Source organism: Dryobates pubescens, chromosome 13, assembly GCF_014839835.1.
Source record: "Dryobates pubescens isolate bDryPub1 chromosome 13, bDryPub1.pri, whole genome shotgun sequence".
Lineage (NCBI taxonomy): Eukaryota > Metazoa > Chordata > Aves > Piciformes > Picidae > Dryobates > Dryobates pubescens.
Genome location: NC_071624.1, coordinates 1,927,253 through 1,954,236, shown reverse-complemented (window position 1 = coordinate 1,954,236; position 26,984 = coordinate 1,927,253). Strand labels below are relative to the sequence as shown.

At 42.2% G+C, this 26,984-nt stretch overlaps 1 protein-coding gene across 1 annotated transcript in view; it reads right to left on the bottom strand.

The window, feature by feature from the left end:
* SPSB4 (splA/ryanodine receptor domain and SOCS box containing 4) overlaps positions 1-25,736 on the bottom strand; it is a 92,742-nt gene extending 67,006 nt beyond the window's left edge. Inside the window, exons 1-2 of the mRNA XM_054166577.1 lie at positions 25,436-25,736; positions 1,548-2,404 (exon numbers count right to left, since the gene is read on the bottom strand). Coding sequence (XP_054022552.1) covers positions 1,548-2,241 — 694 coding nt within the window. The 5' untranslated portion in view covers positions 2,242-2,404; positions 25,436-25,736. The remainder of the gene's footprint in view (positions 1-1,547; positions 2,405-25,435) is intronic.
* Positions 25,737-26,984: the final 1,248 nt, after the last annotated feature.

Sequence of the window (26,984 nt, the reverse complement as noted above, 5' to 3'; positions counted from 1 at the left end):
ACTATCCCACAAGAAACCGGATGGGATTTTTTTCTTTCCTCTGCCATCTCACAGGCCACAGCTATCCTTCTCTACTTAGCCCTTTTTATTTTGTAATTTCTACCACACTCATTCACATCCTCCTCCTGTGTTTTCATCCTTCCAGAGCTCCCTTGAGTAGCCCTGTGAAGGCTACATAAGGAATGCAGAGCACTTCTTTGTGTGGATGTGGTGGAGCAAGCCAGGCTGTACTTTGCTTAGATTGGCAGACATTCCCAGTATTATAAAAATTGCTTTTGCACACAAATATTCAGTTTGTAGAAGGATCTCTCCCCTACCACCCTCAAAAAAAGAAAAAAAAAAAAAAAGCTGTTAGCACAGCACTCTCTGCAGTGTCTGAGGAATTTCAAAATACTTAACAGTACTCCAGTATTTCCCCTGTATGAAAGTACTCAGGAAGCTGCCATTTAGCATCTGGCTGTTAACAACCTACAAGGCTTGTGTGGATAAAGATTCTTTCCCCCAGTGCTTATTCCAGATGTTTATGAAAAGATAATCCTCCAAAGGCTCAAATTATTTAATTATGTTTCTACTTTGTATGTCAGACATCAGGCTAATGAGCAAAGAATTAATTTTTGACAGGAAAAAAAAAAAAAATAGACCACCCTGTCCTAATTAGAAAGTATGGTAAATTCCTTTAGAAACCACCAATTGAAAGGCAGGTGCTGCACACTGGCCATTATTCTCTTTACACAAGGCCAAGGTGAGGCATGACTAAATGCACGCTGTGCATGGACCCGGCAGAGCACGCATGTTCCCAGGCACTGGACAAGACCCAGTTCTGCAACTCATCTTCTGGTGGGCTGCTACTTCAAAGTCACAGCAGCAACATGCTGCTTCTTACTACATTATGATTTAATTTGATCTTACCCCTTTCATTCAAAAATAGTACTGCTTATCCCAAACCCCACATTTCTGGAGATAAAAGTACCCTGTAAGAGCACCTTCTGAAGTGAACAAGGAACAGAGCTCCCATTCACAGAAACTGCTGAAAACAGTATTTGACCTGAGCTCCCAAATTCCTGGGGATGCACAGCTGCTCCTAAGGGTCTTGGAAAGGCAACTATGGAAAGAAAGCCCACTGGCCTGCATTCAAGTATGTTTATGCACGCCATCTACAAGGAAATCTTACAGGATCCACAAATCCTATTTGAAAAGCATAGATTTAAAACATATCCTCCAGTAAATAACAGGTTTACTGTTAAATATATCCAGGAAGTTGCTCAAGATCTTTTTTCTCAGCCTGTTCACTTTCTATGGATACAAGTTTCTTGCCACTCTACTTGCCACAGATTCCTTGTCACAGTTTTTCACTTGACAACAGGCAATGTATTTTGATGCAATCTGTACCACCAGACAAAAAACAGTTGTGCACAGCAACTATGGGATGCAATCCATTCACTGTGGACAGCCCACTCCCCCTCAGCACACACTTTTCACATCAAAAACACAAAGGAAAATATGCTGCAAAGTTGGAAGCCTAATGAAGAAATAGAGTTAACACTTACGGTCAAGTCCGTTGATGTATCTCATTGTAATTTCACAGTGCCCCCAAACTGCACTGACTATGGGGTAAAGTTTTTTCCCTTTCAGTCCCCTGAAGGCCACTCCAAGATATTGTCCATCTACCATGAAGCTAAGCGTCCCTTCGTCCATATCCAAAACCACCAGTAAGGAGTCTGGGAGTACAAAAGACTCATCCGGTTCCAAAAATACAGGATACGTGACCCCAGGCTGGTTTTTACAGTTGTGGTAGAGTTTGTTGCGACCCAGATCCCAGCCCCACGATTCACTATTGCTACCGACCAACGACGTGTACCCCACGGAGTGCAGCGGAGCTTCAGCCGTGGAGACACCGACCACGGCGTGAGTTCCCCGTTGCCTCGTGGGCCAGTGGATTTGCCAGACGTGGAGGCCTCTCGTGTAGCCGACTTTGCCCCGGATACAGTCTGTGCTTTGGGCAACTGGGTGTCTATGAAAAGTCAGTTTATCATCTTCCTTTACAAATATATTTAAGGAGCGATCCTCGTTGTTCCAAGCGTGTTTATACTGGACCTCCAGCTTGGCAGGGGGCATATCCAGCAGCATGTCCAGTCGCGCCGGCTTGCAAAAATCCGGGCCTCTCAGCTCTCGTTTAACAGGTCTGTATGGGGGCTCCCTCACATCCACAGACTTTATGCTCCCTGAGATTTTCTGGCCCATTGCTTGGCTGCAGATTTACAAAGGAGAAGGAAAAGTTGACTTTGGCCCAACGTTACCTCATGAAAGCGCTTTTACTCTGAGCCAGTGACCTGACAAGCTGACTGGAGTTACTTCTCCTGTTTGGAACTTTTTAGCAGCAATGTTTTCAGAGAAAAAAAGGCTCCTGAAATAAAGTAGAAAGTTTCCAGTTAAAGAAAGTCAACAGAAAACCCACTGCATATTTTTAAAGAACTTTTCACCCCCAGTAGTTATTTTGCACACCAAAGCTGACAGTTCACCACTTTTTGTCCCATGTCCTACAGCATTGACCAGCTTGCCAGCAGGATACAGAGCCCACCAGCATGCAGAGTGCAGACAGTCATTTCCTCCAATTCATAATAGGATGCAGACATTCCCCACCTTCTGCCCTTCCACCTATTCTGTCTGGCCAAGTTCACAGTCATGCTGAAGAAGCCCTACACCATTCCCCAGCAACAGCAATAAACTTTATGTTCACTGGTAGCTTCACTTTCGCTTAGTCTTAGAAGCTCCTGTTATTTCTAGCTGGTCTCTCCCCAGAGAGCTTCAGTGTTACTGAAACAAATGAAGCCAAAACCAAATGGCTTCAAAATTTAAATGCTTTACTTACCATATATCCTTAAATTAAAAAAAAAAAAAAATTAAAATCTAGCTTTAGCTGTTTTATAAAGGAGCTTGGGAGAAAGCCAAACCAAAACAAAAACAGAGGGAAAGGGGAACAAGGGAAGAGGAGTCATGGAAGGACAAGCAGAAAACGGTACCTTCAGTTCTTTAGCAGACTTTTCTAATGGGCAGCTACTAAACTACTGGCCAGCAGGCTATTCCATGTTTTCTATATTTCAGTATTAGGCTGATGAGAAGGATGAACACAGTAAGATATACGAAGGGGAATACACTATTATGAAGTACATTATTTCTGTGCTTCCACAGTCAAATGCAGTTATTTAGCTGGTAGTCAAAAAGCACCCAGGAAAGATTCTTTCTGGCCTGGCTAAGTTAGATTCACTCACATTTTTGGGCTCAAGTAGAATGCAAAGGGAAACCAAGAACCTCTAAAAGTACTAAAGGAATAAAAATTAAGACAAAAGTGCTATAAACTCAAATAGCTGATTAACACAAGATCAAATAAAGTATCTGCACCAGCAGATGTACTTCTGTCTTCTAGCAGAGTAAGTGCCAAGCCCAGAAATGTTCAAATATAGCTGAGCAGACCCACACTGTTTATTTACTGACAGAGTGATGAAATATTTCAGAAGCAGCAAAAATCACCAGTCTAGGTGACAGCTGGTCTTCATGAAGCACAAAACAGGGGCATCAGTGTCTTGCAAAAACCATCTTGCATGACTTGACTTGGTGACAAGTCCATGTTCATCCTGTTTAAAGAACTCACACCCTCATCACAAAGACCATGTCTGAAAGAGGATAAGTAAAAAGCATGTACACAAAACGGAAGGAAGTAAAAAGAGAAGTCTAGGAAAAGGAACATCTGTTAAATTTACCATCTGACCATGTTTTAGAAGTGAATTAATTCCTCATATTATTTACAATGGCAAACACTGTAAAGCATTTCCTGCATGCATTAAACACAGAAATGAAGCAATGTCTGTTATGTGAAAGTTTTCTTTTAAAAATATTAAAGTAAAAATCAATTTTTCAAATTCATGTGTAAAAAAACATTATTTTCAGATAGCTGATCCCATGTGAGTATACATACGCACATCTGAACACAAAACTGCCACCTCTTTGCACCTACTTTTAATCTTTAAAAATCAAACCCAAACATAAGCCCCCAAAGCCCCTCATGCCGTGCTTGCAGGTTGATCCTGAACAACACACAGGAGCTCCCCACATAAGATCAGCTTAAATGATCTCTACTCCTCCTTTCCAGACCATGTAAAAGAAATCTGAAAGTTTAAACAATAATTACGTTTCATTTCATGCAATTTCCACTCTTGCAGAAGCACTCACAGGTTGTTTCAAAGGTCAATGGCAAATCTGACCCACTGAAATTTCAATGCTTTACTTCACACTAATAATCCTAGGAGAAAGTGAAATAGTGATTCTGACATACACACAAAGAAGCAAGAGGGAGCAAACATCAAGATTTCCTAGGAGGATGTGCCCTTAGGGACTGTGCAGTTCCTTTCAAGAAGGTGCTTCATCATTTGAACTTGAGAGAAGGATATGAAAAGAGAAAAGGTCAGATGGTCAAAGGGAACATCAGTACTTTCTATATGAGGTCTAGCTCTATACGCCTTTGAAAATTTCCTCTTTAAAAACACTAGGCAACTGCCACGTTCCTGTCAGGGTGCTGAGAAGAGAAGCTGGGGAAGTCCTCAATGCGTCCTCCTGTATCACTTCCTGATCACATGAGAAACTAAACTTGTCACAAACACTTTCCCGGCACATCACAGATGATAAACACTGAAGTGACTCGCTTGACGAGCCACAGACATTCCTCCTTATGCATGTGAATTGCAACATAAATAGGCTGCTAACAGACAGGATGGTAATTCTAATAGATATACTGGTCATTCAGAAGAGCAAAACATCATTATGACTACCTTGATACATGCACAATAGTGCCCTTACTCCAGGATGTTCTGAGCAAGTACTTCTGTTTGAAACCATAGCTTACAACAGTTAGGTTTCTTCATGCACTGACATTACCATGTAACTTAATTATTAATGCAACCTTTTGCCAAATAGCCAAGTATGGACATAGGACTGGATAGTAGGGTAAAAATCTTAGCCACTGATGGATTGAAGATGCAGCAGTTCCTAAAACAGTGGTACAGCTCAAAACCTACCTGTCATCAACTGCTTTCTCCCACCCACCACACAATCCTCTCTTGCATGCTAGTTGGTAGATGTTCTCAGCCTCTAGTATGGGTACACCTAACCCTCTAGTAATGTAATTCAAGTGTTAGCAGGCTTGAACAAGCAAACAGGAAGAAAGAAATAAAATAAATCATTTTTTTTTAAAAAATCAACATCAAATCACTTATACCTGTAGAGCAACAGAGACAAGGGACTAGCAGAGTTCAACAGAAGGCTACAAAGATGTAGAAAGGCTGAGAGACCTGGGGCTGTTTAGCCTGGAGAAGATTGGGGATTTTCTCAATGCTTATCAATATTTAAAGGGCGGATGTCAAGAAGATGGGGCCAGACTATTTTTGGTGGTGCCCAGAAACAGGATAAGGGGCAATGGGCACAAATTGGAGCCTGGGAGTTTCCATCTGTAGTAGCCAACATGAAAATTTTGATGAGGCAGTAAGGGGCACATGCCTCCTGCTCACAACTCATGTGACATTAACACAAGCTCCACAGAGAGATACTTGTGCTGAATGTCCTCCTGGCAGCTCACAACAGTCCTGTTGGTTCCTTCCAGGAGCAATCTGTCTCAAAAGCAAGATCATCCCTTCCCATTTCTTGTCTGCATCTTGTCCATTTATATCAAGCAGATGGCAGAAACCCACACCGAGGCAAGGAAGAGCATCAGAAGCATCATTCTGTTCTCAGAAACTGTTGGAGGAATGCTTACCAGGGCCTAACCCATCTCCACTGGCAAACATGGCCTCTCTACTTCCACAAGTTCAAAAACAACAACAACAACAAAAAGTAATAAAATCATTAAAAAAAAAAAAAAAATCAATCACTCTTCCAATGAAGAGGCCTCAGAAATGTCACAGTCGCATCACTACCATCAGGATCTCCGGGCAGTTTCTCTCCATTGAGCTGCATGACCACTACACACCAGAGGCTGTTGGAAAAGCAGAGTAAATGCTCCAAGTGTAGCAAAACTCAGCTCATCTGTTAAAGGTACCCCAGAGTGGCTTCTTGTCTGCAGGGCTGGATGGCTACACCACACAGGATCAGTAAAAGCCCTGTGTGAACCCAAAAGGACTGAATATCAATCCTTGCAGATTATGTACTATTCAATCAATTTACAGAGATATTGGGTTGTAAACCCTCCTCATCATCTCCTGAATTAATAAAAGTTTGCCAAAGCTCAGCACCACCATTCAAATGATGTCAATTTGTATACTCTTACACTACTCAGTGAAATTGGGATTTCCTTACCTGTATCTTCTCATTAGACATAAATATTTTCTAAAAATCAAAGAACATACATTTTTACTGTATAATTTTGCTTTGAAGGCTTTCCCAAAGCTTTGCTCTTCCACTATTTTCAAACCACTACAAGAGTTACAAAATATTTTTTTCCATCTAGCTTAATATATGACCTCTCCACTAAACCTACTCAGTGACTACAACTGAAACACTACTTTTCATCTGTTATCCCTGTCATAAAAGGTGTTTTGTAGAAAATAAAGTAGTATTTTCATGGCAAGGGAAGACCACCACATTAGTACACTACTTCAGCAACTGGAAATCTTCTGTTTGAGAAGACTTAGTTCTCATAACCTACATTCTCTGCTTTGTCAGTGTACAATGATTAGATTAAACCTACTGTACAAGAAAAAGAACAAGCCAAATCCAAACAGCAAAAGCATGTCAACGTCACTTAACAGTGTCCTCCTACAGACTGCCAAAGTATTTAGGGAAATTATCCACAATAAAAACACAAATTATACTTACCAGGGAAAGACTTGCTGGGACATTGCTTTGCTGTAATTAAATAGGGTGCGTTTTTTAACAGTTCAGTATGCTGGCATCAGAAGAACATAACTGCTGATAGAAAAAAGCAGGCTTTCTGCAAAGTCAGCTTTCAGCATTCAGTTATCCTTCCCTCTGGATTATGAGCTAGATGTGCAGAAAGCTTGAGAAACAGAGAAGAAATGACACCACATAAACGCAATTTAAAACTACAGTAGGAGCACACTAAGTCTTACGTTAATTCTGTTAAATTGACAACAAAGAAGTGAGAGCAGCTAGGTGAGTCACAACCAATAACTGAGAGTGAAACTGTCTATCAGAAAAATAATGGAAGATGATGTCCTGATCTAGCAGCATTTCAAGCTTCTACACAGCAGTTCCCACTCTTTTTTGACTGAGCGCTCCTGAGTTTTTCCCTTCATGCAGTCTCCTTGACCTCCTTATCACCTCCCTGCCAACCTTGGCTTCACTAGCTAGCAAGGACTCCTGAACACTATGGTACTTGAAACAGGAGGCTCTGAACCGAGGTCATCTTCTCTGTGGGTACCAAAATTGTTCATTCCACAGATGCCTGAACAGCACCAACAACCTAAGGGTTTGACTGCTCTGGTCCTAACACATCCCCAGAACAGGAAGAAGAAAAGCATCAGCTCTGCTGTGCTAGGTAAACTGATAAAGAAGAGTTTATAAGGTCGAGAACAAGGATTTTTTACCTCCACCCAGACAAATGTAAAGGCACGGGGCCAAGTGTCTATCAACTATATTCCCAGTGTGCAAACAGCTACATAACCATGACAACACTGTTTTGAGGGGGACAACGAATTAAGCACATTTTTGGCACCATAAAATGATTGGCCAGCTTGGATTCAGCTATACATCCTGGTATCCAACATTGCTGATTTATTGCCCATTTTGAACAATGTTGGCTTCCTTTGTCAAACTGGCAATATACAGTAGCAATGCAACCAGCCAAAAATGTTTGGATACTCTGAACTGTCCTGCTGTACAGATAAAATTTTATGTTGTATGCACACTTAGCATATGACATTTAAGATGTGGGAGAAACAATGCAGCAGTAAGTCATGACTTCAATTCCTGAAAGGAATGCAAGTCCTGAAAAGCTCCCTCAAGAGTAACTTATTTTGTCATGTTACAAACCCGCAATTGTTTCAAAAGGCAAGATAAGCTTGTTATTAAAATAGAATATGCATTTAGCTGCTATGGAATTAGAATAATCTGAAATACCACACCATCTGTACCATCAGAGTTAGAAGCAGTTTAGTCATATGATGAAGAATTCAGAAAGAATCTCGAGTAGCTCGGAATACAGCAGAACGTATATTTTTTAATACTTCCATCTACTGCACTTTGGAGCCCAGATGGATTTCAGGTTTTGTGTTTGTTTTGTGCCTTGTCTCTGCATGCGTTTCTGGAATTTGCCTCTTTGGTTTTAGATGCAAACTTTTATAGTCTGAAGAAACACGAAAGATGACAAAAAAACCACTTCCAATTTGTGAACAGGTTTTTTGCATAATGACTTCTCAGAACACAACAATGATTTCAAAAACAAACACAGTAACATAAAAGAAAAGTGATTTTTATTTATTAACTATGCAAGTACTTTTTATAAACAGCAAAATTCCAGTTCTAAAGTTACTGAAAGGAAACATTTCCTCTTTTCAGGGCATTTAACAGGAACACCTGGGTGATTCCACAATTACCATAAGCTTAAAGATGTTCAAGCTGCAGTGTCCCTTTTTCCACCCATTCCTATCTATTCATTCTTCCCTTTTGTCTGGCAGCATCCTCCATTCAAATAGCCCTGAGATGGGTCTGCCCCATTAAAGAGAGGTGGGCAAAATCTACTATTTTATTTTGCTAGGTTATTTTCAGGTGGAAGCCCTCCGACCTGGCACATCAGTCAGTCATGTAAACACTTGCTCTGGCAGACAGAAAGAGAGAGAAAATAGAGAAAAGGTAGAACCATCTCCTTTAGGCAGCAGATCAAACCATGGAGTGAATTTCCTGTCACTCCAAGCTGCCCCAAGGGGAACAACTGAGCTTCACATACAAATCCAGTAGAGTCATGAGCTGCTGCTTGTATCTTCACCCTTCGGGCACACAATCACACATCCTTCATCCTTCAGCCACCCTTCTATTACAGTGAATACCTTCCCATCTTTACTAAATGACTGACATAGCCATTTTGAATATTCAAGTGTCAGAGTTCTATTAGAAGAGCAAATTAACACATGAAAAAGGCTTAACACTAAATTGAGAATTATGTTTTCACAGCTCCACTTTGCATTTTACAGGCTCATTTGCCACTTTACATTTCTACTGAGCCATGCTTCACCAAGTAAGGAACTGATAGGTGTCAGACCATGCGAGATTAAAAGCCCAATGAATAACTAAGTTTTAATACTGCAATTTCTCTCCAGTCATTACTATTTTTCACCAGATTAACTTTTTTTTTTTAGACAATTTGTTTTACACTTATTTAAAATTTTACCTCCAGCTTTGTAAAGGATCAATACTACTACAGATTTTATGTCAAAACCACAACATTCATTAAATGATGACCTCAAATGTGTCTGAATACCTTCCCACTGTCTTTCAGCTGCTGCACTTCCTTTGGTTGTAATGTACATTGAAGCCAGTTGGCCATTGCAATGAAAGAAAGTCATAGAAACCAAAAAGACTCCTGCAAAGCAAACTCTAGGGCATGTTCCAGAGATGATCCCCGAGATGACTGAGAGAAGGCCCAAAGATGATAGGAAGTGACAATCAGACAGATGAGCTCTTCTCCCTTGATACAATTGTTCACCAGATTTTACTGCAGCTGCAGAATCTGTAATAACATGTTCTGGGTAAATCTAGCCCATTAGCTTAAGCTTCAGTCTTAGTACAATATGTGTCAACATTTTCCAAGTCTAGTGAGTCCTTGCAAAACATGAAGGAGCCCAAGTCTACAAGCTGTTTTTTAGAGACATGGGCATAAGGGGGGCCACTCAGCTCTGCAGGCATCTACAGCATCACACAGCTGTTATAGATATACCAGACTCTACAAGGAAAATGGCTCCACTCTCAAAGCATCTGTGTCTAGATGTTTTCCAGTAGGTAATTCTCATGCTTAGCCTGTATACTAGTTGTAATGTTACATTTGCTAACAGCTTGAAGTTGGGAGTGCTCCTGGAATGGTCAGGACTTTCGTCATTTTCTTTAGCTTCTAAGCCTTACTTTAATTCTCATTTGAACTGAAGCAGCAGCATACAAACAGTATCTATCAGATACTCTCACTGTTGGTGGGCCAGAAGCAAACCCATCAGATGCTCCAGCTGCCTCAGCCCATTAGGGGCAGTTCCTAATCTGACCTGCATGACTTTACTTCTTCCAACAGACTCCAGTGACAAAAGCATACTGTGGCTCTGGCCAAACATAACAGACAAGAGTGGAAGCTATTCCTTCCCCCACAGTTGAGCTGAACAGACTGATGCAGAAGAGATATCCAAAAAGGCAGTCTTGGACAAACCGTGGGTGATCTGTTGTGGGGAAGCCACAAAGGCATGCTGGGCTCAAGCCCATTCCCTCCACTCAGGATCACACTGGGAGAGGGGGAGGGCAGGGTTGGAGGGAACCCAGCCATTGTACTTGCACAAACATGTAAGAGATGAATACCCGAGAACAAGTTCGATCCTGAACAAAAGCGTATTCTTTTGTTTAGTAGGAAAATAGGCTTACACAATCACACCATCTGCACCCCTCCTAACCCTTCCCCCTTAACTCTTTCAGTCAATAGCCACCATCAGACAAATCTGATAGAACAGTAGCAGGCCCAAAGATAACTATGCTCCTACAGGAGAGTCAGCCAGTGAAAGAACAGAGCTTGGAAGTGACCACATGGAAAAACAGGCTAGGCTGCAAGTTGACATCTTGCCAAGGAACTCGGAAGAGAACAAGCTCACTTCAAAGCTGTAACTGCAGGCAAAGCGTCCTAAAGATTTCACATCCAGTCAAACACTGGACAAAACCCAGGAAGTAATGCTTCAATCAGCCCTGTAGTTTCTAAAGTGACTTCTTGTAAAGAACAGAAGTTAAGTAAACACACTTTACATATGCTAAGGAAGCATCATCACAAATTCAGACTGTGAAGATGATTTTGTATTTCCCAGGCGAGGTGACAAAATTACATACTGCTTTTGAGTGTTAACAAAAAGACAAACCAACTTCCTGCTCAATAAAAAAATCAACATATTTTTTAAAACAACAGTGAAGAATTTCATCTGCCTTGAACACAGCCTCTGATAAAGCCCATCTGTCAGCAGAAAACAATTGCACAGACAAAAGGAGATGACAAAGAAAGTAATATCGTAGGAACAAACCACCTGAGCACTAAGCAACAAAATGGATTCTTACACAATTTTTTTACCAATTTTTACAGAGTAGCATTTTAATTTGTGTTTGCTGTTAATTTAGGAAATAGGGCACTTGGTAATGCAGGAGAGGCTGGGAAAAGCCACAGGGCTTTAAGTCATTAAAGATCTTTCACTGTCCCAGAGCCAGATTAAGGGGGGGAAATTGCATTTTCAAACAGACCTTTCTACAGAGAAGAACTATCCCCAACTGTTTCCAGTGTTAAAATCAGACAGCCCCCAACTAAGAAAAAATGCAGTAAAAGAAGCTGCTGGTCTGAGCAGCATTTACATCACTTTACTGCTGACCTAACTATACATCCTAGAAGAATTTTGTGTTACAAAAGCCAACAATTCCAGGTATTTTTGACCACAGGAAAGTACTTTAAACCCACACTAGACTTCCTAATAGAGGTATGGATAAAAATAAATCAGCTTTGTGCCTACCTATAGGAGTCTCAACACAGACTGATCTATAAGCTCCAACATAAGGTCTGTACTTCTCAAAATAATTCCACAATTTAGTTCCTACTGTTAAGCAGCCTTCCACAGAAAATTTTCTTTCAAGCAGCATTTTATTTTTAACAAGTAATTACTAATTGTATTTCATTCTGTAATGCATTGGGGGAAAGGGAAAAAACCAGACTGAAAATTATTTGGAAGAAAATGCAAATTTTGATGAAAATAAAAGCATATCAGTACTTAATCTCTAGGTGTACTGTGAATGAAATAAAATAAATAACATCACACTTTCCAGAGTGTGTAAAAGCTACATAAAAATGAGTGTGATCCAATTAATCTTTGCACAAAATAAGCATATTTGATGTAATTGCAAAGCATCTTGAAGACATCATCTAAAATTGCCAGACAATCAATTCTCTAGTAACTCAGGCTCCAGTTTCAACCGAGTATTTTTCTTCAGGGTAAAGCTGAAATCAGCTATGCTACTGACAAAGAGAAAGCACATCAGTAAATACAAGCTGAGCTACATCAACAGGTGAAAGCATACGTTAAAAAAAAAATTACAAAAACCTAACCCAGTCAATAGGGCCTGAATTTCTGAACAAAGACTGGGGAAATTGTTCTGTTTTCAGTTTTATTTGAGCTAGACTTGTTTTTGTTTACCACATCCTCAAGAACAGCACAGGCAGGATGGACTTGAACTGATCAACACAAACATCCTTCCAGACTCATCTGCCATCTAACCAAGGCATTTACCTGAGCATAAATGCAAATTTGCATTCATCAAGCAAACTATTGCAAAAGACTTGGAAGTCACGCACACACCATGCCACTGTGGAATTTGAAACCACATTGGATACTGCACAAACTATAAATAATTTCAGTAGAGGGAAGCAAGCCCTTTGGCCAACAGTTTAAAAACAGAAAGCATTTAAAGATATGAGAAATCTCATGGGGTTTAAGTTCCAATCATTCTTTTCGAAGACAAGCTGACATATACTCTTCCTAGGAGCATTGTGCAGACATGGAAAGTGATGCTAGAATCACGGGACCAAGAACAACTACTCTTGATTTTTTATATTTATTATTAACTCTGTTACCACTTCGAGTAAAGACAGATCAAAAGTAGAATCAAGTCTGAAGAAAATCATTTACACAGTACGGAAGTTAAATCCAATGCTAATAGCCAGAAGTTTATTCATGCTTCTAACTACCAGAATAATCTCTCTCATTGACATAGATCTTCCTCCACAGCAAATGAAGGAATGAAAAAGCTATTTTCAATTGTCCTGTATATCATCTTCATCAGGGATTTAAGGCAAGGTGCTTTCTGCTACAGTCCCAGTATTTCCAGGCTTCCTCTTCTTTCCTATACATCCCCCACTCAGTTTCTTCAGTACTGGTAAACTACATGTGGCTCACTTAATGCTGCAGCCTTCCTGATGGGCTTCAATCTGCTCTCATATTAGGACTCAATTACTCACAAAAAGCTGAAACATCCCTAAGGTAACTACAGTTTGACAAGACTGGTTTATTAAAAGCTAACCAGCTTTCACTAGTCATTAAGACACAATTCTCATTTAATATTGCTGCAAAGAATCTTGAAGATATCATCTAAATTTGCTTCTCTTTGAAGGAAAGACTTAAGTTGTGTGTCCCTGTTGGGTTTTCCCTTCTGAAAAATTAAGGCTCAGACTCTCCCTCACCTTCACAACTCCTCTCCACATGAGTCTTCTTGACTTCACTCCAGGGGCCCAGCATCACAACTTATCACTGGTGGATGCTGCTCTTTCTTTCTCTGCAGGCACTGGCCCACTTGGATTCCTGAAAGACCACTGTTTCTAAATTATAAAAATCAGCTGCAAACATTAAGCAGACTCTACAGGTAGGATTTGCCTGACTAAATTTAGATTCTACAATGCAGACAACTTCATCACTGGGATAAAATTAACGCCTGTTTCTGCAATGGACATAAAAGTGAATCTTGTTCAGAACTGGAAGAGAAAAAAGAGGAAGGAATTAATTATGCACACTTCCAGAATCAACACATTAACCCATGTAAAGTCTTCCTTGTAATCAACATAAATGGGAAGAAACCAACGCATGTACAAAGACCACCAAAACCACTCTAATATTTTTGCCATTTTTGGGTATCCTTTTAAGACATTTACTTCCAGCTCCACAGCACGGGCTCTTAAGGTTAGCACAGTTCATCAGGCACTGCTGGAGAGCAAATGATCATGGAAGTACATTCAACCGCCACGTTTCATTAAATAGCAGATATATACTTCAATCCCAACCTAGACTAACCAATAATTACCAAAACATGTCATTATGTTTTATTAACACAGTATAATCAAGGGGAAGAGAAAAGGCAGAATTAGCATCAGGATTCCCTCTGAAATTCTTATGAGGAAAAACATTTAAACACAGACTGCAGTTTCTGAAACTACTACATGGCTTCAATGACAATCCCATGCGAGACAGTGCAACTCCCAGTACTGCAGAAATACTTGTGGTTTTTCAGAAAACTGTCCAAAACTACCTGTGGCCATGTACCAGTGGAACCTACCCATATCCCTGCTTGGAAGTAGAGCAAAAACCAGACTAAAAGGCCTACAGTTGGGAATCAACAATTGGTTGGGCCAGCAGCTGAAAACAGGGTCTGCAGGATATGGAACCACAGAATGGTGGAGGTTGGAAAGGACCTCCTGAGATCACCTAGTCCAACCCGTGTGCTAAAGCAACAAAGCAGATTGCCCAGGACCACATCCGGATGGGTTTGGAATCCCTCCAGGGAAGGAGAATCCACAACCTGTCTGAGCAGCCTGTTCCAATGCTCTAGCAACACCACAGGGAAGTTTTTCTTTACGTTTAGGTAGATCTTCCTGCTTTGTAGTTTGTGCCCACTGCCCCTTGTCCTATTACTAGGCTCCACTGAGAAGAGTCAGGCCCCATCATCTTAATTCACACAGGAATTGGTCCCATCTGAGGCCATTCTTTGATCTGAAAAACATAGGATACTGTAAGATAACTGATGTCCTTACTGAAACGGGAGATGTCCACAAGTAAAGCTAGTGGAGAGATGGACAGGAACCTTGTGCTACCATCTAACTTACCTGTCTAACATAAAGCCTTTGGGTAAAGTAAAGAGAATGCACCAGGTTACCTGGTAAGGACTGCAGAGGCACACTTAGAATGCTTAACTATATTCCAAAGCAGTCCCTAAGAGAAATTCCATTGCTTGGGAACTGCTGGCTTAAAATGGTCAGAAGCATACAAGAGTAGTCAGTTGACAGCAAGCATAGAAAGACAAATACTTGGTGAAGTGCTTTGGCCAGGCTCCATCACAGATACACCACCTAGCTGGCTTGGATATCAGTGGATGGTATTTGGAGATAACCTTGCATTACAAACCAGAGCTCCAAAGCAGAAGAAAAAGCAGAGGGAAAAGAGGGCACACTCTTTGCTGTTGACAGTGGATTCACAGTGATCTAAGCAAGGGAAACTTTCAATACTAATGAAAAATAAGGTAGTCAGTCTCCATTCAACTGCACTGTGTAGAAACCACTGTGATTTATGACTTCTGCCTAGACCAAATTGAGGAGGGGGAAAACAAACACCCCTGTGTGTGCCTCTCATGCTAAGTATCCACCATCTCATGTCTGTGCAAGATGTGGGAGCAACCAAGGCTGCCTCCTTTACTCAGACAAAATATTAAAGGAATTAATTCCTAAGGCAATGAGAAAATTCTGCATGGGAGAACTTCCAAGTCACAAATTCTGCTTATTTAAGCTAAGCTGCTTAATCAAGTTAATTGAAGGAATTAAGAAAGCATCTGGAGAACACCACATTCACCAGTCCTGAGCAGTTCACATTCTTGTGTTACATCTGGGCCCAAGCTCCCTGCCAGTAGAGCACAATCTATCATCAGCCATTACACTGATTACCATCCATTAGTTTTGCTATTTTTGTTATTTATCTACAAGTTATTCACATACTGGATATGAAACAACTATATAATGCTTTGTGTTTGCAAGAGAAGTGTAGCTGAATTAATATTAAGAGGTGTATTAATAATGACCAACTGAAATAATAATTCCCTTCACAAAAAATGGTTTAATGTTTTTTTCTTTTGTAAGATGAGCAGGACAGAAGTTTGAACGCTCCAAAAATACAACTGATTAATATACAATGAGGGAATTTGCAACAACCCATGAGAATTACAAGATTTAAGTATCAGTTCCACAAATACAAAATTCAATTAAAATGTCATTCTGGAAAACACTGACAATAGAGTTGGGACTCTCACAAAACGCTAATTTTTCTTCCCTGCTATTAAGGCAATGTGATTAAAATGAAAGATAATCCTCTTTATTTCAAAAGCTAATTATTACATGTAATAAAGACTACTTCTTGCACTGTAAGAAGCATCAAACAAGACCATCAACCCACATCTTTGCTGTAATACTGCCTGAATTTGCCCTTACGGTTATATTTATACAACAGACTATCAGGCCCAGCTCCGTTTTCAGCACACCACATTTCTTACCCCTTAGGAAACCAAAGGCGGAACAGCTGTGGAAGCAAAACCCACTACATGCAAACATCCAGATCAAAAAGAGCAGATGCAGAAAATCCCTTGTGAAGACCACTTCAGTGGGAACTCCGTGATGAAAGTTGTAATATGACACCAGTTATGCCTGTGTGTAAGAACACCCAGAGGAAGTATCCCACTCGCATTTGTCACAGTGGATGTAAGGAGATGCCTGCCCTGCACAGTTTAGGTGTCTGAGTTAAGTACCCAAGCCGTCTACACTGCCAGCAGTGCTCCAGAGCTACACTCACTACTATATTTCCCGCATTGCTAACACAGACATCTACAATTAGGTACCACATTCAGGCAGTCTCTTCCCCACTCCTTCCAACACCCAAAATGAGAAGAAAAACACTTCTGCATTAATTCACTCTATTCATCCATTTGCAAAGCAAACAGGATGTCAGGTCTCCAGACACTGGAATTACATTACACCAACAACCACACAAGCTATCACACCAACTTCTAACTACAAGGAAAGAGAAACTGCTCTCTCACCTCAAAAAATAACTGCACACCAACCAGTGTTCACTACAGTTACATATCTGCCCAACCTTGGGCATAGCTCCCCCAAGTTCCAAACTACTTCACCACAGGGAAAACATCAAATCTAAAAATAAAGCAAGTGGATTGGCTTCTGTATTCATTGAGATGTTCTGCTTCACAGTCCCCTATTAGCAGGCTGAGGAGGGAGTACAGCAGTAAAAGCTGGCTCATCAGTCACTCATGTCCCCAGAGGGTTGATACATTTCAGCTCGAATTTCCCTTCAGTGCCTTCTTCCAACAGTCAAACTGTGATGGCTCTGCACGTACGGATTTTTTTTCGGCTCTTGCACCATCACTCAACATTGCTAGAAAGAGGTGTATGAGACTAAAAATGAACTGTTTCTTCTTGTCATGGGGTCTAAGAGCAGGAAATGCAAGCCAGTTACCAATGCTGGAGATAGCTCACTTTAAAAAAGAACAATTGTAACCTGAAAGGCCACTGGGCAACCTGATCTAGTTGAGGATGCCCCAGCTTCCTGCAGAGGGGCTGTGGCTCTGGGCAACCTGATCTCACTGCCCATGGCAGAGGGACTGGAACTAGATGATCCTTGAGGTCACTTCCAACCCTGACAATTCTGTGATTCTGTGACTAGACCTTTGGAAGTCGTTTCCAACTCAGACCATTCTATGATTCTATGATCCCTAGGCAGGAGTTGAAGACAGCAGCCTCACAGACTTCTCCACTGGAGCTTACCGAGGTGAGGTAAAGTGGGTTACCGGCTCAGCAGTGATCCCTTATAGGAGTCTGAGCATCACAGAAGTATCTTGCAGCAGACCATTTCCTTCGTGCACCCTGCCTATTTTCATTCCCTGTTTTGGTTTTAAATCCTGATGAAAACCTAGGCTTAGACCCTTTGACAAGAACTGCTGTTGAATACTCTTATTCTCTCCTGCTATGTCCCAGCTTCAACACACTGCTGCCATAAGAGTTACTGCATGGACAAGTCTCTCTTTCTTCTCTCCACCCACACATTTTGCTTCAAATACCGTTAATATGAACATTAAGAACAAGCAGTACATATTCCAGATCTCATGTTCATGCTTGTTTAATGTATCTTGTTATACTTAAACCTCAAAGAATAAGATATGATACATGTTGTAACAAATCCTTCCTAAGCGTATTCTCACATCTTTGATAGGTGACCACGGCACTTTCAATGCTGAACCTTAGACTACTGGAAACAGCTACATCAGCACTGACCAAAGTACAAAGGAACTTTATGTTTTGATCATTTTAAATAGTCAGCAGCCTCATTATTTGCCTTTGAATATGAAAGATGATAGAAAACACAGTCTTTTTATCTCACAACATCAAAACCAAAAGGACTACAGAAATATTTTGTAACAGATCAGTACACTCTAAATTAGAGGTGAGAATATCCCAGTATTACCCAGGTGTTAACAGCACCAGAAACTGACAATACTGAAACTTATGGACGCCTCCAAGTCACAGGCACAAACCTGGTGTAACACTAACATGCAACAAAGCAGTCAAAATGAGGTCAAGATAGCAACACTTGCCATCCTTTTATACACTTTGATGTGTCATCATCTGTAGTTCAAACAACTTCTGTCATCTCTGACATGCTTGACAACAGTTATCAGCAAGAAGAGAAACAGCATTTTGGTTTCTTTATGCTGCATCATAACTTATGAAGACAAAAAAGAGATGTACCTGAACTCCCTTAACCTAAACCTTGGTCACCCCCTCAAAAAAGAACAAACCAAAACACTGCACCTAGCTGCTGTGCTCTATCAGCACTCCAAATTTAATTTGCTAACAGGTTTAACACGTGCCTAAAGGGCACACTGCTGCTGCTTCTTTCCTATGAAAAGTATAAAATAATGGCCCTGCCCAAAGGAAACAGTTGGAACCCCACAAGATTCCCAGGGCCTTGAAAAAGATCAGCACATGCCAGCATCATACACTACAATCCTCAACTTAAGTCCAATTAGATTGGTGAAAAACCATGAGGAACATATATTCAATTCCCCATGCAAACATCTTACCCAAATCTAAGTAAGTACCCATAAGTACATCTTTTTACAGGTTAAATAAGGATAAACTTTTAAGATAACAAAAAGGAATAGTTAAATTTTAATGGGCTTTTTTTAACCTCAACTGTCTCAGGCAGAAAAGTAAATAATGCAACATAAACAATGCCATAAAGACCAGGATTTAATCTTAACTCTTAAATCCCCAGATCAGCTACATTGAATCTTGGAATCAGTTTTAACCTAAGCCAACAGTTCACCTACATGAAGTCAAACACTGGACACATTAAAATACTATATTGGGCAAGGAATACTAATATGAATAAAATAATATTTGAACTTTATTTCAAAGCAACTACTTACTCCAAAACACTACATTGATTCTGCTGGCAAAAGCACATGAGAACCTTTGGCAGGGAATGAAGCAGAACTTCTTCTGGAAACAGTATCTAAAATATTTAACTTGGAAAACAAAGTTTCAGAAGTATCAGTACTGGCCCCAGATTATTCCCTATGTCCAGGCTACCCTGAGAGTAATTATCAAAAGAAGAAGTGTTTTATTGTTTACCTAGTAACTTAGAAAATAGTTGAAGCATTGAGTTTAAAACTCCCTTTACCCAAAACAATCCAGCTATTTCCTTGGCTATACAAAGGCTTGACTGTCATGGCATTTTCTCACATGTTCTCATTGTTGATAGTGTTGTGCAATTATTATTGAGTTTTGTGTGCTTCTAGCATAAAATACTTTCTTTAATCACAAAATAAATTCAAAACGTTGAGGAATTAATGTTTGAAGACAGCCACAAAGACAATTTTTCTTCCAGTCTTTCTTCCAAGCCATTTTTATCCTTTCCTAACAAAATTGGTTTTCAAAATATTCTAAAGGAAAAATAAAGAAACCAAGAACACAGATCATGACTATGCCTACAATCACTACTCAGGGATTTCCATGGACAGCAAAGTTTCAAATGTCATCTCCCACTGGAGGCAATTTGGTTTTGCATTCATTGAAGGAGAAATGGAGGAGCAGCAGTTAAAATTAAATGGAGAGCCTAAACCTTACAGCCATTTGGGGGGTGAGGGTAGGAAATCACACCTTGCTTAAGGCAATGCAAGTGTGCCTGCATGATTAACACCTCCTTGAAAGGTCAGTTCTACATATGGGGATTTTTAAATACTCAAGAATACACCACTTTTAACAAAGGCTAATGAATTTTAAAGCAATTGGAAACAAGCACTGTGCAGCCTACTGGTCCAATAACCAGGTAAAATAAAAGTCACCTAAAACAGCCACTACTCCTACATGCAGAAGGTGCTTGAATGGTGTCTAGGTATTTGCCCCATTTCCTCTTCCACTCCATCCCCAAGAACTTTGATATATTCAGCTACAAAGCAGAAAAATCACTAGGGTTGTTCAACCTGGAGAAGAGAAGGCTCCAGGGAGACCTTATTGAAGCCTTTCAGTATTTAAAGTGGACAAAAAGGATGGGGACAGACTTTTTAGGAGGACCTGTTGTGACAGGACTAGGGATGACATTTCTAAACTAAAAGAGGGAAGATTCATATTGTAGACGTAAGGAAGAAATTTTTCACACAGAGTGATGAAACACTGTCACAGGTTGCCCAGAGAGGTGGTAGATGCCCCATCCTTGGAAACGTTCCAGGACAGGCTGGATGAGGCTCTGAGCAACCTGCCTGGTCCCTGTTGACTACAGGGGCGTTGTACTACATGACTTTTTAAGGCTCCTTCCAAACTAAGCCACTCTATGATTCCATGATCTTCTTTAGGAATTGCTGACAGAGACAACCCAGTCTAAAAGCAGACAATTGCACACCAGGCTTTGGTGGTTAGGTAAAATGACAGGGCAGTACCAGAACAAGTTTTTGGAAATGTATGTGTTTAAATCAAGAAAGCAAACTCAACTAAAGAGTCGGCTGTCCAGCTCTCAAAGAATTAGTTTCCAGTCAGCTCAAAGATTGATTTCATACAGTGCTGCACTCTGTGCTGCACACCAAAGTTTGCCTGTCACTTCAGCCTCTGACAAATCCTCAAAGATAAAGTTGCCAAGTCATCCCACTCTGCAGTGCAGCACAATAAAACTTATTATCCAACACCAGTCATCATAAGCAGGATCACTCCACAATGTTCAATGCAAAGACACAAAAAACTAAGCAGGGAAAAGCAAAAACACATACAAAATACTCCTCCGTGCTGGTCTAAGTTCAAGTGACTTCAGTTATGAACAGATTCAGGTCACAGCCCAGCACCCATGTTTAGCCTAGGTACTGCACCTCTTCCTAAGGAGGGGGGTAACAAAACAAACAAACAATAAAACCCAAACACCACACTACAACAACATATATAAATGCTCTCTCATGTATTGTTTGGTTTGTTTCATTTGGGGGTATTTGTTTTGGTTGGTTGGGGTTTTGTTTGGTTGGTTTGGGTTTTATCATTGTTTTTTTTGCTTTGGCCAAAACAGAGCGAATTATGTTCAATTTCTGCATTTCAGTTGTCATACAAATTAAGAGTTGCATTAGTCTCTGATGTAAAGAGGACAGCCATCTAGCCCCCCAAAATATAAATAACACACAGGTAAATTTAAACAAACTAGTAGCTGTCACTACTCCATTTTTGGTGCAAAAGGAGGCAAAGGAAGGGAAGCAGTGACCTCAACCCAGTACTCTTGATGGGCAGGCTCAATCTTTAATAGAGCAGAGACAATCAAACTAGAACCATCCAACATTACCAGTGAACTTGATGCTGCAGTTCTCAGCTCAAAGTTGTGGCACCCCACAAGCACCTCTCCTAAAATATAATTCATGTTTTCATACTCCCCTCTTATATGCGTTTTTCTATACTGTCACCAAGGCTCTGGGGCATATTCTTTTCTTTAAGCTTTGCTTTAAAATAAAATCTCTTCAGGGCAAGGATTTTTCCTTGATAGGCTGTGAATGCTACTGATTACTGATATTGTCAGCTTTCTAATCACACAGAAAAACCCCAAACCAAATTTTATCACCACACAATCTAAGTGACCGTGTGCTGCAGAGCAGTACAAGCAACTGAGGCAAAGCAAAGGCATTTCCTGACATTATGCTGGGCATCACCTTAAAGCAAGATTCCAATAGCACCTTCCGCCATCTCCAATGCTTTTACCCTGGAGAGAGCACAAGCGAAGCACACAGCTTGTCTTCAAAGCTCGGACAGTGTAACAAACAACTTTCTCAATGGCCAACTACTGATTCTTTGTTATCAGCAAACTCCAGATTGGATCTTGGTGTTACATTCTAATGTAACATTCTATACAAATACATTACATTCTAATGTATTTGTAGGATATGATCTATCAGCCTTGTTTTTAAAAGCAAATAAACAAAATGCCACAACCAACCAACTCCCACAGATGACCTGAAGAGAAGTTGAGTAAAGTAAAAGAAGTCCAAAGCCATAAACTCTTCCAGGAAGTACATGATGCATTAACATCTTATCCTACAGCACAACTCTGCATCAGCTCAGAGGAGTTCTCAGCTGCCTAAATGGCACATTACAAAGCCAGCTTAAAGCCATCCCTGAAGGGCAGGTGTGCTGCAGAGAGTGACGTGGGTTCACTACCATGTACACAGCCCCATGGAAAAATATGTGTGGGTGAGGGAGCTATCTGGTCTGGCAAGTTTCAACTCACAGCACATGTTTATTTTAAAACAATAAGCCAAACAACACTAACTTCCAGAATTAGTACATAGTTGAGTTTTGTCTCCAAGTAATTGGTTAACTGTTCAAGGGGCAGCCTTAAGCCTTGCCTTCATCACAGAGAATGAATCTATACTGGCTTAATAAATGTTTTAAGTCTTCAGGACGACATATTTTGCCTGCATCACCACTAGCCTCAAGCTGTGTAGCTCACTGAGACTAGAATGAGTTTGCTGCATCCATCTAAACAGAGTTTTGCCAACACTGAGTCTTTCACTTCAGTCACAAGCCCGGGTTTGCCTCCGAGAAGGTGTCAGGAAGATAGATATCAGTCTCTGCTCCTATCTGTAATCAGTCAGTCTTGTCTTGGCATTAAGTCCATCAACATTTGTGTCAAACCCCTATCCTTGGGAACCTGCTAAGAAGAAGATGCATCCATATTTGCTTTACAGAGATATTCTATTAAGAAGATGAGTGCATTTATCCTTACTAACTGAAAAGATGAAAGCATGTATCAAGGCTGTTCTATGTTATTGTTATTCAGGCTGGGATTTACCATGCCTGGAAGCACTTAGAAGGCCTTAAATTTGCACTAAAGTGACACTGCCCCGGCACATAAAGAGTAAAGGATGCCAGTGCAGTAGTAGTGAGTAGCCAAGCAGACTGAAGACAGTTAATACATAGCATGGCTTACAGAACTTACACCTGGTGAAGAAATCTCTCTTTCTACCCTCCTTCTGATCAAGAAGAATTATGAGAATGGGACAACTGAGTATCTAACCTGATGCTGCTAATCACCTGAACCAAGTATCTTTAGTATCTCAGGAACCTAAGCTCTGTTCTCTTCAGCTGCAGTCACTATGTCTCAAAGGAATAGTCACCAGCTGTCTGAAATAAAGAAACCAACCCAGAGCAACCATTATACAAAGTCCTGCAATATGGCATTGAGTGCCACTGTGAAAATTATTTTCCTTCCCCACAAAGAGGACAGTGACCTATGCACAGAAGAGGAACAAACAACAACTGTGAAGGCAAATGGGACAAAAATAGCTTGCTCAATTTTTCTTGGTACATGGAAAATCCATTACAGAAGTTTACACAGCAACAATGAAACCTCACACACTAATGAGCTGTTGCTCATGGAGTCGCAGGAGAGACGGTCCATCATTCAGAAATTTGGTTAAACCAAAAATCAGACGTTCTGGTTCTTTAAAGAAGCAACATAGCCAATTAGTATTTCTCTAGGAGGTATTTTCTATGCTTCTATACAAAAGAAAACATCTCATGCTGAAACGCTCCTTGCAAAAGAGTGCCACTGCTTTATTATTCCTAAGTCTCAAAGCCTGTAGAACAGGAAGCTTGGGGTTTCAAACAAGCTGAAGTGACATTTACAAAGCCAAACAGACATCCAGAGAGCAGGTGATCTGTGTGAGCACAGGGCTCTCCCAGCCCAGCAGCTCCAGTATGCACTTCCAGAGCAACACCCACATGAGGGCCTCAGCAAGGCACCGAGCTGGGAAGTTTTACCATCCTTGTGACGCAGGGAAGTACCTTCAGCCCTGGCACGGACACTAAGGAGTAGGACGGTCGTCCAAGGACATCCAGAGTCAGCAGCAAGACACTAAGGTGTATGAGCTCCCAGGAAAAAACAGACTTCGATTACCAAGACCAGTTACAAAACTTCCGCTCGTTGTCAGGAGGTCGTGCGGTATCTGGCATTGCTCCGTCAGCAGCACTAAATAACCGAACGGCAACTTGATAGTCGCATCCCCACAAGATGCTTCAGTTACAGAAACAACATTAACAATGCACCATCCAGGGACACGCTGCACAAGCCAGGCCACTTTCGTCCACAAGCTGTTTTTTCCCCGGAGAGTAAGTTCTTTCACAATGCGGCGATACCTTACAAAGATCGCTTCTGTCACCGAAGACAAACAGGGCGCTGCGAGAATATCAGGCGTGACTTAAAGCACGAGGGCTGCAGCCAACATCAAGCCAGCAACTTAGGTAGCAGCTGGCCATCTCCCTAGACAGGACGCGTTCCTCCTGTAACAGCTATGTCCTAGACACAAAGAAATAAAACCGGTAGGCTGCCAGCATGGACGCTGCCACATCAGCCTCCTGGTATGCCCTGACGCCGGAGCGTCTCCTCAGGGATAAGCAAGACTGGGAGGGCAGCTCAGCTCCAGACGCTGGTCCTTCTGTGGGCACAGCGACCAGCCAGCGCCAGCAAACCCGCCCGGCTGGGAGAGTTCGGAGCAGCGCCAGGGCAAAGTCAGTCAATACCTTCCTTTGTTGAAACCCAAGGCTCGCCTACGAATCCAGCCCTGGCTGCACAGAGGTTTAGCTTGCCTCTAGCCTTTACTGAATGGACAGGTCAATGCTGGAACAGTTGAACTGAGATCTGGTTTCTACAACCTGAAAAAGCACCAAGTGATCACTGTAAAATGTCAGCTTGTGGCCATCATCGGGCAAGAGGTTTTGCTTTCACCAGCACGAAGTTAAATAAACTCAGTTTATAAGACATACAAACCTCGCGCTATCTAACGTCTACAAATAATTCTCTTTTACAACTCAGGAAACTAATAACCATGGCAATAACTAATAACTATAGTAAAATGTTTCACGGTAAACCAGAAAGAGGGTTACAAGCGCGTTTCTTTAAATACCAGCTTGAAAAACAGCACTGTTCACAACAACAAAAGAAAACCCACACCCAAACAACAACCAAAAAACCCCAACAAACAACAAACCCCACCACAAACCACAAAAAAACACCTCGTCTCTATACCCTCTACTACAAAACGCGGAATTTCCACGAACGGAGGAACCCATCCCTGGCAAACTCACCGCAAAACCCCATCCGAGCTCCTCCGTCGATCCGTTAAGCGAGGAGAAACAGAATCCGGAGGATGAGACGCGGGTCACAAATTAAGAAACTCAGTCCCCGGCCGCCGTGACTCGCAGGACCGTCCACACACACCGTGCTCTCCCCGGCAGACGGACCGATCCTAGCCGCTGCCTTCCAGCCCAGCGAGCTGCTGCTCCTGTGAGCAGCCGGGAGACGCCGCGGCCCGGCACCTAGGCGGGCACCGCGCCCGCAGGGCTGCGGGCAGCTCCGGGGCTCGGCGCGGCGCAGCCCCGCTCTGCCGGGCTCCGCTCAGCTGGGCTGGGCCGGGCCGCCCGGGAGCCCCGCCCGGTGCCCGGGGTGGGGGGCGGGAGGCGGCCCCGTGGCCCGGCTACCGGGCTTTGTGCGCGCTGCTTCCCTCTGGGCCGCCTGCCCGCCGCCACCGCCGCCTCATGCGAGAGCCGGCGCAGCTGGGGAGCGCGGCTAGTGCCGTGCCTCCTCCGAAAGCCGATCCCGCTGATCTCATCACCGCGGGTCACTAATCCAGTGACCGGGGAATTAACAACAGATGGCGACGCCCCTTCCCCCCCCGTCCAGGCCCGCCCCGGATCCCGCGGGCGCGGAGCGCCGCAAGTGCCGCCGCCCGCTCCACGTAGCGGGGCCCGGTTGCCCCCCGCAGCCGCTCAAGCCCGGAACTCGCCCTCGATCACCTACAAACTTTTCTGAACGGCCAGCACGGAGCTCAGCTGCCCCCCGCCCTCCTCCCGCCGCCGCCCGGAGCCTGCCTAGCACCTCCGGGAGAAGACACCAGCCCCCGCCAAGGCTGCCAGCTTGCCTCGCTGAGAAGGAAGCAGCAGGAAAACGCCAAAGATCCTGCTCGTGGGTTCCTGCTGGCACCTCGTGGTCTGCATGGGAGAGCCGGGGCTGGACACCTGGCAGATTGCACATGGATTTAGTCCTGCGCGCTTGGCTCTGCCATCAAAGATAGGCATCTGTATTTTCCTTGCATTATTTGATCTCTCTAGGCCACAGACATGCAGGTGAAGCTCTAATTACGCTTCTGGATGCCAAAACCAAACCCACACTTCCAGGTAAGCTTCGAGTCTTCTTCAGGACAAGTCCAGTCAAACCAGTGCACGTTACAAAACAAAGGGGTGAGCTGCCATCACTACTCATTAATACCAGCCTGAAAAACAATGAGGTTTTTATTAAGTTTCTGGTGCCAAACCCCACCACAAACACCAGCACAGGCTTACAGAGATGTTGCATTTTCCCTCTCACACACAGAGCGCTTGGCTCAGCGCTCCAGAGAAGAGTGTCAGGTGCTGCTTCTCCTCAAGTCGGCTATGTGTTTTCCACTCCAAAACTAGATTAAACTCTCTCAGAGGCTTTAAAGCAGTCATAAAGGTGATATTTAATAAGTGTCTCTTGCAGGATGAGACAAAAAACCCTTGCAAAGGTGAGAACATACATAAGTAAGTATTTCTCCTCAAATTCTCCTGTTCTTCCTGTGCTTTACACTTTCGAGGATACAAAGGCAAGATTTCACCC